A 23254-nucleotide genomic window follows, 5' to 3' on the forward strand; every position below is an offset into this window, starting at 1 on the left:
ACGAGTTTTTAGCAGAAAAAATGGAGTTCTCGAATTTTTGTTTTTCTGTGACAATCTTTAAATGTCATTGATTTATTAAATGTCACTAATTAAGTTTAATTATTTACTTTTTAAAAAATAAAATAAATGAAAAAAATGAACCTTATCGCCCGAGGCTACGATTAAAAACGGAGATCTCCTTAGATTCGACTTCAGCACCCTTCCATTTAGGGTTTCATTCCATCCTTACTTCGAATCTCTTTTGTCGTCAAAGTTTTAGCTCTGTCGATCGAGATTTCTTCTTCATCGCCACTGTCTCCTTCAGCGCTACCATTCTCCTTCATTATTCTTCAACAACCATTCTTTCTTCTTAAGTTGCAAGTGCGTTCTCCTTCATCACGATTCTCTGTTCGTTTATAGCGCTTCCTTCCACCATTTGTCTTCAACGCCGTCAGATGGTCATTCTGCTTCAAGCTGCTGTTAAACGTTTAGCATCGTCATGTATTCTGTTCGGAAAAACCTTCCACTTCTACTGCAAGTAGAAAATAACAGAGAAATTAAAAGGAAGTAATAAAATTGAAAACAAAGAATTTACTAAAAAGAAATCTATTTTGTGAAAAAATGTTACAATTACACAGAACAATTCTCTCTCTTGATCTCAATTATAATGGCGCTCACTTAAAGTTTTTGACTACTTACACCTTTTTTTCTACTCTTAAACTAGAAAACACAAAAAGAATTTAATTAGAGTTAGCATACTAAACTTAAATGTTTCTAACTAGACTGAGAATCAGAGACATGAACTCCTTTTATAGGCTTGGAGCCCATGACTTTCTTAAACATTTTTTATGGATAAACCCATAACTTTCCTAAACCTTTTCAATGCAGGGAAGACCAATGACTCTCTAAATCTTTTTTATTTATTTGAGACAACTGTACTTCTAATATTTTGCCAAAAACCTAACAAATTTTGCCTTGTCAAGATAATTAAAGAATCCACAACTTCTGCAACATTCATTGTCTTCATCAACAATGATAATTTTCAACTCAAAGAACTATAACTCAGTTCACCATAAAGAGTAGACCACTTGGAAAACCACCTCCTAAGATTTTCTTTTTTCATCACATATCCATAAACCTTCTAATATTTATGGTGTAACTTCCACCTACTTGGCTCACCTGGAAGTCCTTCAATCATCGACATTGAAGGAACTCTTATCAAAGAGAACCCATGAGCGGAAGTAAGATCGTTCCAAATTCATTGTGACAGAATTACAAGCATTCACAAACATACAAACTAGTTATGCATTTCAGAACAAATTACGACATGCTTTCAAACATAGATGCAAAGGAACGAGAGACATACCTTTTGAAGAACTCTTCTTGTAATTTTCTCTCGTTCTCGTAGATTCTTGGACCAACACCTTTTGTTGTCGCTGCAATCGTCTACCCAAAACTCTCGTTGTCGCTTAGCACACGAACAATCTTCTCCACGAACAAGTAGCCTTACGGACATCACCACTCAGTAATCTTGTTTAGAGGCTGAATATGATGATTGTTCCCTTTTTTTTTTTTTCAGTATAACATTTAGCATTCAGGTAGAAGTAAATTTAACATGAATCTCAACAAATCCTTGTTGGACTACTGTAAATCCTTAAATTTATACCATTAATAAGACTAGAACGTCACAAAGTTGTAGAAATTTCACCCTCTCCAATTTACAATTAGTTAGAAATTTGTTAAAGATTCTTAAAATTTAGAAGGTAGCCAATCCGAATCCGAATCCGACGAATGTAATGAAACTTGTGAGGGCACAATAGACTGGTATTGCTAAAATCACACTTGATGAGGAGATAAGTCTTATTGAAGGTAAATAAATTAGAAGGAAGGCAATAGTGCTACCTGACCCTTGGTTCTCATGGTAGGATCAACACTGGAAAATACTTTCCCTATCATACGATCACTTTTAAGTTAAATATCTTACTTAGCTTTTTGGAGACATTTTTCAAAGTGTTTGTTCTTTGCACTCACACCTTCTTATTTTGGGATGTGGTGGTTAAAATACTTATAAAAATTTTAGCTCCACCCCTCTTGCGTACAAGTCTAAACATTATTCAAAAGAAAAGGCCTACCATATGACTTCTTCGGTTTTTAAGTATTAATATATTAAAGTATGTTAAGTTGATTTATTTATTGAATTTGATAAATTTGTTTAGTTGCTTGTGTTGTATGTTTATGTTTATGTATTTTGTTCAATGTATTCGATTGCTACTAGTCTTTTCTCTTCACTTTAATATGATTTAGTTGCTCGGGTTGGCAAGGTGTTTGTATGGTTTCAATTGAGTTCGCTTTAATTTATGGTTTTTTTTTTACCTTGTTGAATGAACAAAGTGGGATCACCTTGGGAAGACCATGCAGATTGTTTGTGCTAGTGTGTGTGTTGGGAGGAGGGGGAAAGCTAAGTAGATTTTGTTATGTGAGCAGTTATTTGATATGTTGGAAGTATGAATTGTTTTGGAATTGTTTTTAAGTGTCAAGACTTACATGCTTTGAGTCGAACTATAAAATGAATGTAGTGTTTTTACTAGAATTTGCATGAATCTACTGAAGTGGTTGACGTTTGGTTAGTGACAAAACTTGTTGTAATATAGTTACTCGTGGCAATACCTTGTTATATTTAGTTTCTTTGTAAAACTTTTTACTAAGTTTGGTTATTAGTTTGCTTGTATTTATCCCTTTGAGGACATTTGATCGTATCCTTGTATTTAGTTTCTTTGTTAAAAAAGTTATCATCTTTATTCTTATACATGAAAGATTTTATTTATATTTGTACTGATTTTATGTTAAAATATGATTAGTCGATAACAAAAACCATGTGTGTAATGACAAGGTTAAAGAAATAATAAACTTCCAAAACATGTATTTTATTGACAATATAAATGTGTCGTAATATAAAATTTTGTGACAATAAAAAATGTGACGTAATAGAACATTTGTTGATATAAAATATTTGTCATGGTTCAAATGTTTTTAACAATAAACTGTCATGATTTAGATATTCTTGATAAGAAAAAATGTCATTATATATTCTTTTTTAATATTTTATAGCTATCATTAATACTCAAAACGCTACAATAATTAGCAACTTTTCAGTCAATTGATGACAATGATAACATGTCATAGTAAACTTGGCATATTTACTGTCATTAAAAATCCAATTATGACATTTTTAAAAAAACTGTTATTGATGCTCATACTTTTGCAGAGGATACCATGATAAAAAATAATTGTCACAAATTTTAATTGTGATAATTTCTAAATGTTATGGAGTCACAGTTTATTGTAGTGAATAGCCTAATCCATGTTACCATAATTATGAAAAAGCTGAGTAGATTTTGTTATGTGGGTAATTGTTTGATATGTTGCGATATTGTATACAACTAAAGTATGAATTGTTTTTAGGTGATAAGAATTACATGAATGATTATTGTTGACATTGATGCTTTGAGTTGAACCCTAAAATGAATGTTGTGTTTTTACTAAGACTTGCGCGAATCTACTAAAGAGGTGAAGTTACCAAGCAAGTGGTTGATGTTTGTTTAGTGATAAAACTTGTAATATAGTTACTCGTGGCAATACCTTGTATTTAGTTTCTTTGTAAAAATTTTACGAAGTTTGGTTATTAGTTTGCTTGTATTTGTCCCTTTGGGGACATTTGATAGTAACCTAGTATTTAGTTTCTTTGTACAAAAAAAAAAAAAAAAAAGAATTATCAACTTTATTCTTATATATAAAAGTTCTTATCTATGTTTATGTCAATTTTGTGTTAAAATATGATTAGTTGATGATAAAAATTATGTTTATAATGACAAGGTTAAAGAAATAATAAAGTATCAAGACATGTATTTTATTAACAATATAAATGTGTCATAAATACGAAATTTTGTGAGAATAAAAATGTGTGTCGATATAAATATTTGTCATAATTTAAATATTCTTAACAATGAACTGTCATAGTTTAGATATTCTTGACAAAAAAAATGTCATTATATATTCTTTTTTTGATATTTTATAACTGTCGTCAATACTCAAAATACTATAATAATTAGCAAATTTTGTGTCAAGTAATAATGATCAATGACAGTTTATCATTCTCAGTATTCATTAATGACAATTATTTATTGTCTTCAATCATGACATTTTAAAAAAATTGTCATTAATGCTCATACCTTTGCAAGAGATACCATGCAGAAAATAATTGTCACGAATTTTAATTGTGATAATTTTTAAATGTCATGAAATGATAGTTGTATTGTAGTGAATAGCCTAATCCATGTTACAATAATTATGAAAAGATAGAAAAAACCTACCAAAGCATTTTAAAAAAAAAAAAAAAAATTGCATTAGATCACTTTACTTGTAGACCTTTAATACATATATTGCTTAACCTCGAGAATGATCGAGAAGAAAATTTGAAAAGAAAAAGAGAATGATCGAGAGGAAGATTTAAGACTTGAAAGATTGAAAAAGGGTAGGCTTATATAGACATAAAAAAAGATTATTTAACGTGAAAATTAAACATATAATAAAAAATGGGCTGCTTTTAAATATATAAAAATAAACTAAAATATTTATAAGATATAGCAAAATTTTAGAATTATCAATGATAGACACTGATAGACATGGTGTCTATCAATGATAATTCTAAAATTTTGCTATATTTTGTAAATATTTTCAACAGTTTTACCATTTGAAATAATTTCCCATAAAAAATCTTAAAATCAAAGACAAATAATTTATTTTGAATCAAACCTTTTGAATTAGTTTGTGATGGTTGGTTTTTTGTTTTTGAAAAAAACAACTATGTGAAGATTAAATAGAGAATTTTTTTGTTTAATGATTTTCATGTAAAATTACCTTATTTAACCCTAAATCAATTACTAAAAGGGACAAAATAGAAAATCAAATGTTTCTCCCTATAGCCCCTTTTAGATAGTGTAGGTTATTGTTCTTTTAAATTTAAAGTTAAAGATTCAAATTTCTTAATTTTCACTGAGTTTGATCCTTATACTACTTAAATTAGGGTTATTGCAACGTGTAACACTTTTAAGGCTAATAATTTAGTGTAAAATATTTTTAAAGAATTACAAATATAGCAAAATCTATCGGTGATAAACTCCAAACTATCTGAATTTTGCTATATCTGCAAATTCTTTTCATTGTGCTATATTTGCTAATACATTAGGTCTTAAATTTTGTTATATTTGCAAATACCTCTTAATAAGGACATACGTAGTGCCCTAGGTCCAAGATTCGAAATCCAAATTCGACACCTGATGGCTTTGACATTCTACGACCTGATAACGTCATCGTTGCTTATCTTGAACTATTTCTAAGAGAAAAGACTATCTCCACAACCAATACGAGTCTTTTCCGCATGTCTTATTTGCAGTTGCTATCAATTCTTAAATGTCTTTGTTAACTAAGCAGATCTTGGTTCATTCATATACATTGTTGGAGGAAATGATATATAAGAACTGAATATACTAGCAAATAGATTACACCTCAACTCAATACCTAATCGAGTCACGCTTCTGATAAACGTTGCCTTGAAGACAATTATTTGCTCTGAACGAGTTGCAAACAAACTACAATGATCTTCTCAACAGAATACAACGATAACTCTAGTAGAACTACAACCTCGAACTACTTGGATCTAGTAGAACTCTTGGATACTTGCTCTCAACTCAACTCAAGAACAAAAGAAAGAAAGAAAGAAAGAAAGAAAGGGAGAACTCTTCAATTTGGAATGAGATACAACAAATGAAGAAACAAATTGCTATTTATAGGCTAGCAACTTAGTAACTCTCTAAAATACAAAATGAAATCAAATAAATACAAAAATTGAAACATTTGTCAAATTTAACTAAATTGAGTTGTTATTGGACAAAAATCAAACATAACTCATTCAAATTGAAAAACTATAAATTTAACTTTCTTACATGTTAAATTTGTACATGGAACATTATCTTAATTTGAAGTTTCAATCCTATTTGAAAGTTTCTAAACAATGAATTTAATCTATACAATTAAATCCATTTTTATGTTTCAATATTTAATTGTTTCACTCTATATATATCCAATATATATTACATAAACTTGAACGTTACAACATATACCTCACTTAGCTTTTGTTCAACTATGCTCATGTTAACAATTTGTAAGAGTTAAAAGAGATACTTTAAAAATGAAATATTGTGCATATCCAAAACAAAGACGTTTCATTCTTGATTATCCAAAACCAATTAGCAAACATGCCTACTTTCAAGGTTCCCCAAGTTGAAAAAGGGCAAAGGGGACAGACAACATTCATAGAGAAAGAGGATGAGTTTGCCACTTGGGCAGTTTGAGCTCCCTGTAGATATGGACTTGTCATGAAAATGGGAGAAAAAGATAGGAATAGGAAGAAGAATGGCCGAAATGCAGAGGAAAAGGAAGAGTAAAAGAAATGAAAAACGAAAAATACTTAAATGCATCCTAAAGTAACATATATATTTATACATTCTATTAAATTGTTCAATCATAATTTGTTATATGATAAATTCTTCTCTCTTATTTTTTTTAATATATTTTATTTTTTTTTAACCATTATGAGAGTGAAATGCACAAAAATGGAAGGAAAAAAAAAAGGGTTTCGAGGGTCATTCATTGTGGTAGCTTTTTCGAAGTGGGGACATGAAATGAGACATGAGAGAGTGGGTATGGCATGCAATGTCAGGGCTGTGTCATTAGCCACTGCCACCACTCACAAAACACACAACACAACACAAAATTCCTCTTCATTCTTCAAAAACCAAAACCCATTACTTGTTTTGAAGCCAAGGTTGTGAATTGGGTGAAAATAGAGAGACCCAGAAGGGAAAAAAGTGATTTTTTTGAATGGGAAGTTAGAAAAATGGATTGAGATTTTGAAATTTGGTTTGGTTATTTAGAAGATAGATTCAAAGTTTGTGTATGAGATGATGGGAGGTCGCTGTTTCTGGGGGTGGTGTGGCCCATAGCACAAGGTAATTGATGTGCCAATTGCTGAATGTTGTGGCAGGGAGATTTTACAGAAGCACTTTTTGAAGCCCACCCCCACCCCCTCCACTCTATTTTCCCCAATAGGTGACACTCCTTATACACAAAAACAACTAGATTGAACATCAAACATTGGGGGTAAACTATCTTAAATTATTGAAGAAGACAAGGAATGGAGAAAGAAAGCTACCCTTTTTCTCTCCCTTTTCTCCAAAACCCAGCAAGAACTGTCCCATTGCTAATTGGGGAATGAAAATGGAGGATTAAAAGAGAGAGAGCAAATGCAAATCATCCAAACCCATCTTCAGTACTACCACTGATTTTTTGGGAGCTAAGAGTTTCGAATCTTTTCTTGATTTTTTCCTTTTTGTCTATTCGTCAAGGATTTTTGTGTTTCTGACTGGCTTAGCTACGGGGGAACGAAGATGCCGCGGCCAGGCCCCAGACCGTACGAGTGCGTGCGGAGAGCTTGGCATAGCGATAGGCACCAACCCATGAGAGGTTCCATTATTCAGCAAATTTTCAGGTTCTGGGTCTTGTTAATTTCGTTGATTCTCTTCGACTTTGTGTTTTGCTTTGTGCATTTTGGTGAATTTGCACACCATATGTTTGATCAGGGTTGTCAATGAGAATCATACCCCTGCTACTAAGAAGAACAAGGAATGGCAGGAGAAGTTGCCGATTGTTGTTTTGAAAGCTGAAGAAATCATGTATTCTAAAGCTAATTCCGAGGTACGTTTTTCTTTTTTTGCCCTTTACTCTTCTGGGTTTTGCTCACAATTCGGATCTTGTCGTGTTTCAAGCTTCGGATTTCATCCTCGTAATTTGCTTAGTTTGGTTGCTTAGGTTGAGTATATGAATCTTGAGACGCTTTGGGACCGTTTAAATGATGCTGTCAACACAATAATTCGAAGAGATGAAAGTAGTGAGAGCGGTGAGCTTTTGCCTCCATGTGTTGAAGGTAAAAACGTAGTTGCATTTCAAGTTCTTGGATCTAATGGTGAAACTGTGCTCTTCGTTTTTCTTTATTGGAAATGTATTAGGTTTGGTTCCTTTTTTGTCATCTGTTTGTATGAACTCAAGTTGTTAGTTATTCCTGTTTTGTTTTTCTTTGCTTGTTCTCTGTGGCATTCAGCTGCACTTAACCTCGGTTGTGTTCCGGTACGAGCTTCTAGAAGCCAACGCCATAGCAACCCGAGGACTTATCTTACTCCAAGGGGACAAGAACCAACATCTACTCTTGCCACTACGTTGAATAAAGCCACCGATGAAAGATGCCTGCCGATATCGTCATTACACCATGGCAACCAGTTGAACTTTGCAAGAGCCAAGACTATAAACTCCAGTTTTTTTGCTTCAGAGCGCAGTAGCCAAATAAAACAACATAACAACCCTACCATTCCAAGTAACCCTGCTTTCTTGATTGAGAATGTCCCAGTTGTTCATAACAACTATTCGATGACTGAGACCAACGCCCCACTTAATTTGGGATCTGTTTATCCATTGTATTATGGAATTCGTTGTCAAAATGAAGAATCCGACTTAGGTTCCCAGCTTTCAGCAGACGCCAATCAACGGACTATATTTTTGGGTAGACCAATCATATCAAGTGCGGAGCCTGCTGAGCACAGCCTTCGCTCGTGCAAAACTGGAAATGCTATGAGCAGATTCCCATCAGAAGTTATCACAGCCAGAGAAGAGAAACTACCAGACACAGAATGTGATTTATCTTTAAGGTTGGGTGTACCTTCCCAGCCATGTGTGAGCACTAGGAAAACTTGGGCTCTTGAAACTGGAGACATTGCTCCAAGCAGTTCCCATGAGAGGCGCAAATTCCATGATCAAACCATTTACGCGAATAAAGAATTCAGTTTTTTCCCAACCAGAACTGCATCTGATCCCTTCGGTTCTTGTACAAATTTGTGGAGTTCAGAGGGTGGTGGTCAGAATCCAGAATCTTCCACAAGAAAACGCAAAGAGCCATTTTGTAGCAATGAGGAGGATGAACCATTTTGTTTGCCACCTGAGGTTCCATCTTATTGGTTTGACAGTCAAACTAAAGGGTCAGGTTTGTAGACAGTTTTTCCATGTTGTGGCATATAAAATCGGAAATCTTAAAGTTTCCCATAATGTCGTATTGTCACCAATGAGAACTATTCCTTTTGTAGCTTTAGCTGAAATTTTATAATATTTGAGTCTCAACTACGCAGAACTGTATAATAGATCAGGCCCTCCAAACATGTAAGGTGATACATTGAGTTGAGTGAACCCTTAACCAACATGGTTAGAATAGAAATCTGAATAGTATAACTACGAACGGTTACTTTAATTGAGGCACATAACTAATACAAAGACAGAAGTGGATTCAATCTTGTTACAACCTTCTTTGTCCTACATGAGAATTACTTTTCATGAAGTGTTAAACCATGCTGTTTATGCTCGTTGAGAGTAAGATCATTTTCTTTGTCTTCTCTGAGACTGAGACCCAATGTAAATTAATTATGCCAGTTTAATTGAATTCTTTGGTGTTCAACTTTTTTTTTTGGTATTTTGTGATATTCTGACTTAGCTTCCCCAAGTAAACTGGACATTTCCATGCATTGCAACTTGGGAAGCAGGGTAGGGAAGTTATCGCTTGAATGGCTTTTCTATTGTCATATGCTTCCATTTGAAGAAAAATAGGAATTTCTATAGTTATTCATAAATCAGTCTAGTAAAATGCATAAATTTAAAATATGGATAACTTTGGATATTCGTGTGATTACGGGTTCAAACTTTAGTACCATTTATCTATGATATGAAATATCTTAGATACCAAATGTCACAGGTCTAGTGGCATTCTCATGGAATTAGTTGCAGTGTGCATAAAGCATATCAGTCACACAAGTTGTCAGAAAAAAAAAAAAAAAAAAAGTAAAGGAAATATATCATTGATTTTAATTCTTCAGAACCAGATATCTTGTTGTATCTTATCATTTTTTGTTTTCTTAGGTTAGACTATTTGTCTCCTTGTTTTTTGCAGTTTCCATTTATCCTATAAATACTGATTTCAATATATCACACACAGACACACACTGATACATGTACATGTATGTGTATATTTGTGAGCAGAGAGCTTAGGCTCGCCTTGCTTAGGTCTATATTTATTCTTTTCCCAGTTACATTGCTTAACTTGTAATTTATGTTGAGAGTTAATATCACAACTTTCAAACTGGGATGCATTTTCTGAAATTTGATGATTCATGTACTTATATTTGGTTTCTTCATATAGTTCAAATACTTTGAGTAACTATTTGTGTCATGGGATTAGGGTTGTACCTAACAAGAGAATATAAAAATAATTGCTTTCTTTCATTGAGGATGTCTCTTATCTCACTCTGAGCTGCCGACTGTTTGTCATTGATTTCTCTTTATTCTGGAGTTGAAGTTGCATCTTTTATGGGGTGAGATTCTGCTGGAACTTTACCTGAGTTTTTATAGAAAGAAATAAAAAAATCTTTTGAATGATGAGATTTTGTATTAAATAGTGCATCATAAGTGAAATGGTATTGGTATAAGTGATTGAGAAACATATACATGCATATAAACTTACATATATATGTGGTGTACATACATACGTATGTTTGTATGTATTTAAGTAGAACATGTCTACATTAGGTAAATTCTCATATTTTGGTTCAAATTCAACTAAACAAAATTACCTAACCTTCGAAGGGCTTAAAAGGAGGAAGAAAAAGAAGGCTGAAAGAAAGGTCAGTGAACTGGGAAAGTTGTCTTTCTTACAGATGTCTGTCAAAGATTATCCATATGTTATTTTTCTTATAAATGTACATTGCCTTTGATGGGAAATGGATGTGAATTTGCATAACATATCTCAGAATCTTTAGCATGTATTAATCCTCTATTACTTTATCCTTGATTTCATTGAATCTTTCAGTGCATATGACTCGATCCTTGTTCTAAGTGGGGTAATGTAAATTTATCAGGGCGAGGTTAACATGAGAGTATTGCTGCATATATTTAACTTTTTATTTAGTTTTAGTTAAATAAATGTTTGTGTTAGTCTTGATCTCCCAAATCACTTGATTCAATGCAAAATTTATTATAGAACTTTAAGCATTAGATGCTTGACAGGTTTAGTAAAATGGAAAAAACTGCATAAAGTTTGCGTCATAGCTTCAAGGAAATAATAAAACAAATGTTATGGAGGTTATTTGAAGAGGGAAACATGTTATGGTAGATAATTGGTACTTTTTGCTTCTAAGAGTTATGTGGTTAAAGATACCCCCCCTCCTCAACTCAACACAAATAAACATGGGGAAGCATATATAATTGCAACTTTTTGTTTATGGGAGCTTGCTGATTTAAACTTATGTTAATTTCCTTTTAAGTTAATGTATCTTTCCTGCCACTGACTGATTGATTGTTACCTTAATTATTCTCTTTAGCTTCCCCAACCCAGAGCCAAAGAAAGATGTAAACATTATGGAGGTTAGTGGAACAGAGAAACATGTCATGTGTGGGAACTTGCTGATATGAAATCTTCTGTGAATTTATTTACAAACAAAAGTTCATTTTTTTATGCCAAGGATGGTAAATGAAACTGAACGGAATTCAGAGAGGCTGGAAAATAATACGAGCCAGGAATCCCACTTCTTATACACATTTGTTTCATCACATAAAATGCATATATTTAATATTCTCAATCAAGGTACACTACTTACAACTGATGTAGAAGGAAGATGAGCCAAGAGATCTTGAAGTCTACTTACAGACAAGTGAAGAACATGCTAGTTATGGTGAGCATAGCTGCATACAAAGCATTTGCCAGGAGAGACGTGGGAGCAGAGCTTGGTGCCGATGCTGGTGGCATTGTCGATATATCAGATTCGACAATCACACTCAACTTCTGCCCGAACGAGCAGTGGGGTACGACAGCACAGATAAAGTATTTGGAGCCAGCAGTACCAAGAGAGATTGTCACAGGGCTCAATTCATGAAGTGGTGTTTCTCCCTCGGTACAGTTTCCATACTCATCCTTTCTTACCTCGACCACATTATGCGTGCCAGTCCATATGAATTCTGTAAACAAAAGAACAAAAAACCATATTTGACGTATGTAGCTCAGGTATGTGCTTGTGAAGGCTTGACCATTTATGCAGTTAGGATAGAACATAAACATAATGTTGAGAAAAGGAAACCCAGTTGAGTTTGAGCCAAATTGTACACGAGAGGGCTCATTAGGGTGATTGGAAAAGGTTCATCTTTAGTTCTATACTGTTTGATCTCAATAGTTTCACCTGTCAGTTGAAACATGACATTCTGCTGTCTTACTTCTAGTTTCCTTCGAAACTATTTGAAGTCTGATCATTCAACACAAGTTGTATAAATACACGTAACTTTCTTAGTTCTTCACTTCTTATTTGGCCCAAGGAGTTCGTGAGTCCCACAATTAAAAAACATAAATTTTATGTCTTATAAACTCTTTACAATATGGGTCCAGGAGTTTACAACTTTTTAAACTTGACAACTTCACTCGTCCCAAACACTTCCCAAAGAGTTATGGTTTGAACTTTCGTGCTTGTGGATTTGTTTGCCAGTATAAATTTAACTCATAAAACTTACCTTTTGCACTATCCAAGTACATAGGAGTTTCCATTCAGACTTTCCAATCCCAAATTCCATAAATTCAAGCTTCTTAGATCCTTGGAATGATCTTTCTTTTATAGTTGTTGAACTCTAGTTAGAAATGCAATTACCACGAAGGGGTTTAAAGGCAATTTTTACATGATTAAGATATATTCTATTGGTTGTATAGTTGTATCCTTTGAGTTCTAAAGAGTTGTAAACAAATACTTCTTAGGAAGCTACAACGAGAGAGGTGGAAGACGAAGACGAAAAAGACATTGACATTGGAGAAGGATTTAAAAAGCTTATTACCAAGTTTGTCACCAACAATGAAGGTCTTATTGGCAGCCCACCTGGTGTAAAACGATGGGTCGTCCTTCGGAAATCTCCAGCCTTGATCATCTCCCACCTTATGGATGGTTGAAGCAGTTGCAGTTGTAGCCATGACAGCCAATGCTAAAGCAATCATACACCAAACAAAACTCATTGTGCTGCCCATTTTTCTTCTGGCTTTCCTTCCTAATTCTCTCTTGAGACTTTTTGCTATTTATGCATGGCATGCATTTATATGAAGTTAAGCTGAAAACAAAATCATAAGTATTTTTAGTAAAGGAAATAATTAAAGAACTTGGATAACTATGTATGCATCTTCATATAATAGGAAGTTGCTCAAAACCACCCATTTTTTGGGGTTTAATGTTGGACATATCTGTTTATTGTTAGTAAGGTTTTTTTTTTCTTTCCCCCCCTTTGGCCTTTAATTTCTTTTGGGATTTAGGAATCAAGAACAAGAAATGAAAATATAAGCTCAATATGAGTTTTTTTTTTTTAAAAAAAAAAAAATTATATAGAAAATTTACATGGGCAATCCATTGCGAGTGATTTTAGATGATCAAATTTAATTTTTACAATTTTAATAGTTCCAAGAAGAAAAAGATTAGTACAAAACTTTTTTTTTTTCCAAAGAATGCGGATTATTAAAAAAAATGACTTAAAAATATTTAACCGAAAATTCGAAAATATATGGTTAGAGATATAAATATATTTATAATTGATTGAACTATTTTTGAATGTAGTTCTATCGAATAAAAAAATTTGTGCCTTTAAGATAATTTTGGAAAAAAATTTAAGATAGGGTGACATTTTATTGGAAATAATTTTTGGTTGTGGAATTGAATTTTTTTTTTTTTTTTTTTTTTTTTAAAAATTTTGGTTTTAGATTTTTAAAAGTTATTTTAGTTTGTTAAACGTTGAGATATGTTTCGTTTGGACCTTAACATTTAAGATAAAATAATAATTTTGGTCCTTAGTTGTTTTTTGTTTTATTTCTAACAAACTAATAACATTACTCAAACTTTGAGTATGTGTATTAATATTTTATATGTGTGCTCTCAAGTCACATAGATTAGAGATTAGCATTAGATAAGTAGTATAACAAAGATCAAAATGATTGTTTAAAAAATTTCAAATACAAATATGAAACTTATGAAAGTTTAGGGATCAATATGAAATAAATACAAAAGTTCAAACACCAACCCTAGGTTAGACAAGATTATTTTTTTCTTTTACAAATCACGATATCTTATGCACTGAATTATATTTGAAATTGTCAAGATTCACATTTTTTTTATCCATCAAATAAACCTTCTTTCTCAGAGGTCAATATTGCGAACTTAATTAAAAAGTTAAAAATCACTTTTGATCCCTAAACTTTAAGTAAAGTAACAATTTAGTCGATGAACTTTAACTGATAATGATTTAGTCTCTATACTTTCAAATCTGTATATTATAAAGATTAATCTTTACAATTCATAACAATATTTAGTTCCTGAACTTTAATAAGTAACAATTTAGTACCTATATATTGAAAATTGTAACAATTTAGTTTCTATGATGAAAAACCACTTTAAAATTAAGTGTTGATTTTTTTTATGTAACAACCTAATCTTTATAGTTTATAAAAAAAAATGTTGTTTGATCAATTTAATGATCTACACTTGTGAGAAATTTCATTAAATCTTAATAATATTTTTCACGATAAGGACTAATCGTTACAAATTGTAAAGTATAAGCACCAAATTGTTACTTATTAAAGTTCAATGACTAAATTGTTACAAATTTAAAAGTGCAATAACTAAATTGCTACCAACAAAAATTCAAGTACTAAATTATTATTTTAATGAAAGATGAGAGGCCAAAAGTGATTTTTGACCTAACTAAAATAATATTTAAAACTTTCAATAATATTTCTTAGTCCTTATTTATCATCTTTGGAGATTTAAATCTTCAATTTCAAAAGAGGATTAAGATTGACATTTTGTGCATCATAAAGTAATGATGATGTCAATTTTAATTAATCACATAATGACAATAGAAATTTGGTAAGACTGAGATCAATGGACATTTAAAAATTCAAAAGCATATTGTTAAATGACATGAATGATAGAGGACAAAGTCATAAAATGTAATTTAATCTCACTTCTCCCAAAAAAAGAGGAAAAAAACTCATTATAGCCATATTTATTGATGTCAATATGTCATTAATGTGTGAGTTTACAAAGATTGGAACAATAAATGAATCTAACAATTAAGCTGAGAAAAGTGCAGCTTCAAAGTTTCAAACATTCAAATTTGAACTTGTTTGTTCTTTTCTTTTTCTTTTTTTCTTTCTTTTTTTTTTCCTTTGAAATCTTAACTAAATTTTTATTTTTCTAGAGTAATATGTTTTTTGTGGAAAAAAGGTAACATCTTATGGAAAGTAGACTTTGAGAAGGTTGAACTATTCTTCAATAGTTTTTTTTTTTTTTTTTTTTTTTTTTTTTTTTTTTTTTTTTTTTAAAAAAAAAAAATTCAAGATCTATCTATATATTTTTAAATTCAAGTATTTTGGTTCTAAAAAAATTAAAGCTCCATTTGATAACAATTTGATTTTTGGTTTTTATTTTTTAAAATTAAGTCTATAAACACGATTTTCACCTCCAAATTTTTTCATTTATTATCTATTTTTACTAATGGTTTAAAAAATCAAGCCAAAATTTGAAAACTAAAAAAAATAATTTTTAAAAACTTGTTTATCATTTTACAATTTGGTTAAGAATTCAACCATTGTACTTAAAGAAAGATGCAAATTATTATAAGAAATATGGAAGAAAATAGATTTAATTTGCAAAAACCAAAAAAAAAAAAAAAACGAAAGGGTTACAAACGAAGCCTAAACTACCTATTTTTATGTTCAAAATTATGAACTTTTGAATGAGATCATTTTTTAAGCAAAATAATAAAAATAATAATTCTCTTTTGAAAAAAAAAAAGGCAAATTGTAAAAAAAAATAAAAAAATAAATCACTCTCAAATATGGTGATAACTGTAATTATACCCTTAAATTTTTAATTTTAAAAATTGAACCCTCAAAGTTATATAAATGTTAAAATTGGGTCAAATTATAACTTCAAATGAACATGATTGTATAAATTGTAGCATTTATATAAGTTTAAGAGTTCAATTTTTATCATTTTTAGGTCTAATTTCTACGATTATTATAAGTTTGAGGGGTCAATTTTAACACTTGTAAATGTTTTGTCGCCCAATTTTTATGATTAAAAGTTTGAGAGTGCAGTTACAACTACCCCATATTTTAAGAGTTGTTTTAGCCATTTGAAAAAAAAAAGAAAAAAACAATGATTTTGATGTTTGTTTTATATTATGATAATTTATTAAAATATTTAAAGATGATATGCTATTAGTATGAACTAAAACAATTACTTTTTTGAGTTCAACGAGTGGAGTGTACTTCTGTTAAGGACACATGCCTTAACTTTTTGACAAGTTTTTATTATGAATGTTTTAAATTCAACCTTCTCCAGAAAGAGAAAAAAAAATTATTTGTTAGTGTTGTAAACTTGAGGAGTACATCGAGAACACAGATACTAATAAAATATAATATTAAAATAAATTAAACATAATATATAAATAAACAAAATAAAATAAATTAGCAAAATATAAAATAAGAAATGTATCTAAATTCTCCACTTTCTCTAATTGTCATATAATTTACCTTCTATGTGTCTTTCAAAACCCACTAAATGTCACTATTTATTGACAATTTGACAAGTAGGAAGTAGATTACATGTATACTAATAATGTGTAATGTTGAGACACATAGATAACATTTCAAGAAATGGGGGCATGACACATGGCCAATGGACACTAAGCATGAGCACATAATGGGCATCTATCATCATAATATTTATAATACTCCCCCTTAGATGCCCCTTATATATAAAATATGTCTCATTAAAATATTATTTGGAAAAAAACCCAATGGAAAAAAAATCCTAGTGAAGGGAAAATGGTACATATTTCATATAATTTATACTCCTAAAAAGTACATTTACTCCTCCTCGTAGAAACATCACTTGAGATCTCTGAATCGCCGCATTTCAATATTATGCACTAATTTTCAAAGATTGTGGCAAGTGATGCTTTTGTAAATAAGTCTGTTAGGTTATCTTTCAAACAAATTTGTTGTACAGTGATGTAGACATTTTCTTGAAGATCATGAGTGTAGAAAAGATTTGGTGAAATATGTTTTTTTCTATCTCATTTAATATATCATCTTTTGATTTGAGATATGCATGTTGTGTTGTCTTCGTATAATATTATTGCAATATTTTTATTAGAAGACAAGCCATATGTTTCATTAATGTGTTGAGTCATTGATCTTAGCCATACACATTTTCAGCTAGCCTCGTGAATTGCCAAAATTTTAGCATGATTTAAGGAAGTAGTCATTATAGTCTATTTCACTAACTGTCACGATATAACAGTTCCTTCACATGTGAATAAATAACCTATTTGAGATCTAACTTTGTGTGGATCAGATAAATATCCAGAATCTACATAACCAACTAGATCAAATTTTGATTTATTTGAATAAAACAAACTCATACCAATTGTTCATTGGAGATAACAATATACTTAATTCTGTTCCAATGCCTTTTTGTTGGAGAAGAACTATATCTTGCTAATAAATTCACTGAAAATGCAATATCTGGTCTTATATTATTAGCAAGATATATAAGTGCACCAATTGCACTAAGATATGATACTTCAGAACCAAAAGTTTTTCATTATCATCTCGAGATCGAAATATATCTTTCTTCACATCTAATGAACAAACTTCCATTGGAATGTTTAATGGATGTACCTTCTTAACCAACCAAGTTGTTTTTTTTACTATTTATTATTTTTATTATTCGAGGATTTTTATCTTTGAAACCCACTGGTCTACCATACTTCTGGTGTGTTGCAGACTCATTAGTGACAATTTTCTGTATTAGGATATCAATTTTTGATGGAATATTTGCAGCTGGTATATGTGATTTAGTTACTTTATTTGCATTTATAAATGCATTTGGTAACTAATTTGCTATATTTTGCAAATAAATTATCTTCTGAACTTCAAGTTCACATATACGAGGATCTAAATAGGACAATAACGATGCATTCCATGTAATTTATTTTTCTAACTTCTTAATTCCTCCCCTTAGTATTGAAAAATTTGTCTAATTAAATGACAATCAGCAAATCGTGCAGTAAATGTATTACTCATTAGAGGTTCAAGATATTTAATAATTGATGGGGAATCATATCTAATAAATATTCCTAACCTCCTCCTCCTTTGAGGACCCATCTTAGTATGTTGTGGTGATGCAATTGGAACATATACAACACATCAAAAAATACTCATATGGGCAATATTTGGCTCATGGTTATAAGCTAATTATAATGACGAGTACTTATGATAAACTATTGGCCTAATGTGTACAAGTGATGCTGCATGCAAAATAGCACGTCCTCATATAGATGAAGAAAACTTAGCTCTCATAAGCAATGGTCTTGCAATTAATTGCAAATATTTTGTGAATGATTATGCAAAACCATTTGTGTATGAACATGAGCTATAGGATGTTCAACACTTATCCCAATTGACATATAATAATTATCTAAAGCTTGGGATACAAATTCACCAACATCGTCAAGATGAATGGTCTTAATTGTATAATTAAGAAATTTTGCTCTTAACTTAATTATTTGAGCAAATAATCTTGCAAATACAAGATTTCGACTTGATAATAAACACACATGTGACCATCTGTTGGATGCATCTATTAATACCATAAAATATCTAAATGGTCTACTTGATGGGTTAATAGGCCCACATATATAACCATTAATTTGTTTTGAAAATGCAGTGAATTCAATTCCTACTTTGGCTGGTGTGTTGGGGTTGATACCCTAAATCTCGTAGGGTTATGTAATTTGTAATTTATTGTACAACGCTTTATTTATTTAATAAAATATGAGATGTTTTATTTGATATTTAGTAGCATTAATATTATAGGTTATATTGTATGTAATACAATATTAAACCATAGATTATATGTTAAATATGATATGATATATAGTTATATGCATATATAAATACATATAATAAGTTGGTTATTATATATATATAAATTGAAATTAATTTTTTTTTAGTTTTAATATTTGAAATTAAGGGAAGGAAATAACCTCCTTCCACTATTCTCTCTTAACCCACGTATTGTGTGGGTGGTTGAGAGATTTTTTTTCTTCTTCATTTGTTTTCACATAGATGTTTTTTATAGAAGAGTTCTGTAATTTGTTTCAGCCTCCCAATCTATCTTCTCCTCTCTCTTAATTCCCCTCTTCTTCCAAAAAGACAAAGCCCACAAAACTCCTGAATTTTCATCCCATAGAATACATAGGAAACCAATTGGTGGGGGTCATTTGGGTTAAATTAGGGTTTTGAGTTTTTGGTTTTTTTTCCTCCAGAGAGGAAAAACGTGAAGAACAGTTCTTCAAGAGTTGGTTTTCTATCTCCCTATTCTCTTTTCTCTTTTCTTAATTGTTTTATAGCATGTTGTAAAAATTTATTTCCAAATGCATAGTATTTTGTATTTTTCTGTAAATTTGTGAACCTATAAGATTTTGGGATTTGGGTCCGATCCCATTTCCACTCAAGAACCTTAACCGGTTCCTTCATGGTGATGGTCGAATTATTAATTTTCCTTGAAAGCAAGCATCACATGATAATTTATTAGATTGAAGAATCTCCTAGCTCTTCAATGGATGTCCATTTGAATTTTCAATACTTCTTCTCATCATTATAGATCCTTGATGACCTGATCGGTCATGCCAAATTGTAAATATGTTTGGATTCATGAACTTCAGGTTCATTGTTGCATATGTTTCAATTACGCGTATATGAGTATGATATAATCTAGAAGATGAACCAGACAACTCTTCCAATATACGTTTTTCATATGAGACAGTAGATATGATATAAAGATACTCCATATTATTCTTTCTTTCAGTTTCATTATGATAACTATTTGATGGGTTTATGTTCTAAAACTTTTGGTTTGTAAACAATAAACTTACTCTGTAAATCAATAAAGTTGTTATAGTTTGATTCAATAAAGTAGTTATTGAATATATGAATTGCTTATTTCGTTTTAGAAATAAGTCTAATAAACTAAAAAATTTATGACTATTACATGAGTACTTGAACTTTTGTTGGAGACATAAGAGTGAATCAAGTTCGAGTAAATAGTCAAAATGATCTATAATATATGAATAAGGTTGGGTGTCTTATAATGGTAACATTATCGGATGTGGTCCACTATGTAGTTATTATAATATGTTGTAAAGTGCTACAAATGAAGTGATCCTAATTCGTTCATGTGGTGACATGAGGAGTGGGGGCGTCCTGTGCAATGAGTTTGCATAAGATCGGACCAAGAAATAAGTCACTCTTACTTTATAACGATGTTTACTGTTTAAGACTACCTATGTCAAAGCGATGATCTAGGTAACTTAACCTTAATCCTGAGCTAACTATAAACTCCTGTTCATTCGAGATTATCCTTAGATTTGTATAGGTGAGGGTTGACTCAACAGCGCCAACTCAATAAGCGTCCTATTTCAGGGGTGAGACCGGATAGATAGTTGGGGACATAGGGTGCAAGATGAAATTCACTCATACCCACTTTCAGGGATAGTAGAGAGGTTGTTCCCTTAAGTGCTGATTCTGAGTCTTGAACTAATATTTGATATTAAATTAATAGAATTAATTAAATTATTTAATTAATTATTAATTTTATTAGAAAAATTAATTAATTGAATTATTTTTTGGTAAAAATAATTTTTTTTTATATTTTAATTAATGAATTTAAATCTGAAAATTGAAAAATCAATTTTTTCAAATTTCTCAAAAGTGGAATTTTCCCACCTTGAGAACAAGCACTTTAGTCACATTTCATTTACTAAATTCCACCTCAAATTGAATTAGAAGCTATGTGTTTTTTAGACAATCTAAGTGTATGAAGCTTCTGCATAAAAACACACAATTATTTAGCTGGAAAATCCCATGCAAACTTGCTGATTTTGCTGAAATCTTGAGGTTGAAGAAGAGTTCTTCATCCAGTTGAAAAACCAATACCTTTCTCCTAAATTCCCTTTAATCCAGCTTATTTTGAGTCATACAACTCAATATATGGCTCCTAGAGGATAATAAGGAAGCCTTAGTGGTTGTTCATGACTAGAAGAGGAGAAGGTTGCAGCTGATTTTCGAGGAAGAAGAAGATCAACATAGGTATTTATGAAACTCTCTTATTATTTGATGAACATGCTTAATTTAGAGCTAAAATTGATGAATTAGAGTGCTTAATGATTTTGTTTTCTTCCACTACATGTTTGTTAAAACTAACATCATTGCAACATATATTTTTAATACTAAGTAGATTTCTCTTTGATTGATTAAAGAACAATGCATTATCAATTGTAAATTTTCTTCCTCTAGACAAAATAATTTTTTGTCCAAATCCTTCAATCAGGTTTACAGAACCTGATATTGTATTGACTTTTGCTTCCAGCATTGTCAGTTTAAAAAAATATTTTCTATTTGTAAGTATTGTATATGTAGTTGCACTATCTGCCAGACATAGATATTCTTTACTCATTTTTAAGTCACCTAAAATATGAAAAAGGTCTCTTCATTAAAGAAAACAATTACAATAAGAAAAACAACATTTGGAATATACAAAGGTTAACATCTACTAAAAAGAAAAAAAAATATGGAGACGAATCAAGATATTTTCAAAGTCAAAAGAAACACTTGATGTTCCATCAATTCTACCAATTTTCTCTTCAGATGATTGAAAGAAGCCCATCACATCCAAATTTGTCATATAAGATGGGTCAAATATGTCATTATCCTGGTATGTAAAATTTGCTTTCGCATTTTTTTTTCTTTTTCCTTTAGGGATGTTTGATAAAGACCAACTAAGTATTTTGACGTACAACAGGCACGTGACCAATGCCCAGTCAGTCTACATCAGAAGCATTTATTTTCAACAATTTTTGAACTTTTATCTGTTGGGGATGATGTCCTAAACTCTCGTTGGGTCCTGTAGTTTGTAAATACTATATTGAATAAACTCTTGTGATGTAATAATTTATGATATTTTCTTCACTGTTGTCCATGAACATAGGATATTTTATTTGCTTTACTACAAACCAATAAACTAAGATTCCTAGTTGTCATTGTAACTAAAGCATGTATGTAGAGACATACAGGTGGATCATGCCTTAAGTGATAACCAAAATGGTATGTAGTATATGGATATAGGAGGGAAACCTTATCCTTGTGACACTACAGATGCGGCCCGCTTTGTAGAAGAGTTACAAGTATTGTGACTTGCTATAGATGGTCTGATCCTGATCATTCATGTGGAGACATGCAAGTGGGGGCGTCCTATACAAAGGAGTTTGTATAAGACCGGACCATGAAGTGTTATAGTCTCATTATATAACACCGTTCATGATAGAGACTTCACTTCACTAGGATGACCATAGGTAACATGACTTTAATCCTGAGTGAGTTGGGAACTTTTGCCTTTGAGGGCGGTCCTTGATTTTCATAGGTGCGAGTGGCCAGATTGCCGACTCAAACCTACCACTTTGGGAATTTGTATGATTTGGGAGTTGGGAACTCAGCTACACAAGATGAAATTCACTTCTTCCCTGAAGCAGGAGTAAGTAAATAAATTGCTCTCTTAAGGGCTGATTCCGAGGCTTGAACGATGTGGCGCCATACACCTTCTCTTGGCCCAAGAGGTGTCCACATATAGTAGGACTATGTTGTATTGTTCATTCGAGGGATCAGTGATACTTAAGGAGTTAGATGTAACTATAGGGGCAAAACGATAAATTGGCCCAGTTGTACTTACGAGCATTTGTGAAGAGTTATCGTACTGTTGATTGATTATATCCGATGGGCACAGAAATATATTTGTAGTGAGAAGAGTATAGCTGTCGGTCTTCAATGGAGTGTCTGGCAGTTAATGGATGGTGGATCTCGTGGTTAAAGAGTTTAGTCGGCTATTCACATACCGTTGGAGCTTCGAGCTACAGGTCTAGAAGGTCCCCTTGGTAGCTCAATGGATTCAAGTTGAGAATCAGTTTTTGGGTCAGTTTGAAGTGT

At 31.4% G+C, this 23254-nt stretch overlaps 1 protein-coding gene across 1 annotated transcript; it reads left to right on the plus strand.

Annotated features, from left to right (window-relative positions):
- The first annotated feature begins 6783 nt into the window (after positions 1–6783).
- On the plus strand, positions 6784–9577 carry LOC120079763 (uncharacterized). The gene is made up of 4 exons (XM_039034137.2): positions 6784–7585; positions 7677–7791; positions 7906–8020; positions 8195–9577. The coding sequence occupies exons 1-4, from the start codon at positions 7485–7487 to the stop codon at positions 9133–9135; spliced, it is 1272 nt and encodes a 423-aa protein (XP_038890065.1). The 5' UTR covers positions 6784–7484; the 3' UTR covers positions 9136–9577.
- Positions 9578–23254: the final 13677 nt, after the last annotated feature.

The sequence above is a fragment of the Benincasa hispida genome, chromosome 6 (assembly GCF_027475165.1).
Source record: "Benincasa hispida cultivar pf3 chromosome 6, pf3_genome.v1.1, whole genome shotgun sequence".
Classification (NCBI taxonomy): Eukaryota; Viridiplantae; Streptophyta; class Magnoliopsida; order Cucurbitales; family Cucurbitaceae; genus Benincasa; species Benincasa hispida.

Coding starts and splice junctions, on each gene's coding strand:
- LOC120079763 (XM_039034137.2), top strand. CDS start 7,485: ATGCCGCGGCCAGGCCCCAGACCGTACGAGTGCGTGCGGAGAGCTTGG. Junction 7,586..7,676: donor ATTATTCAGCAAATTTTCAG/GTTCTGGGTCTT, acceptor ATGTTTGATCAG/GGTTGTCAATGAGAATCATA. Junction 8,021..8,194: donor TTTGCCTCCATGTGTTGAAG/GTAAAAACGTAG, acceptor TGTGGCATTCAG/CTGCACTTAACCTCGGTTGT.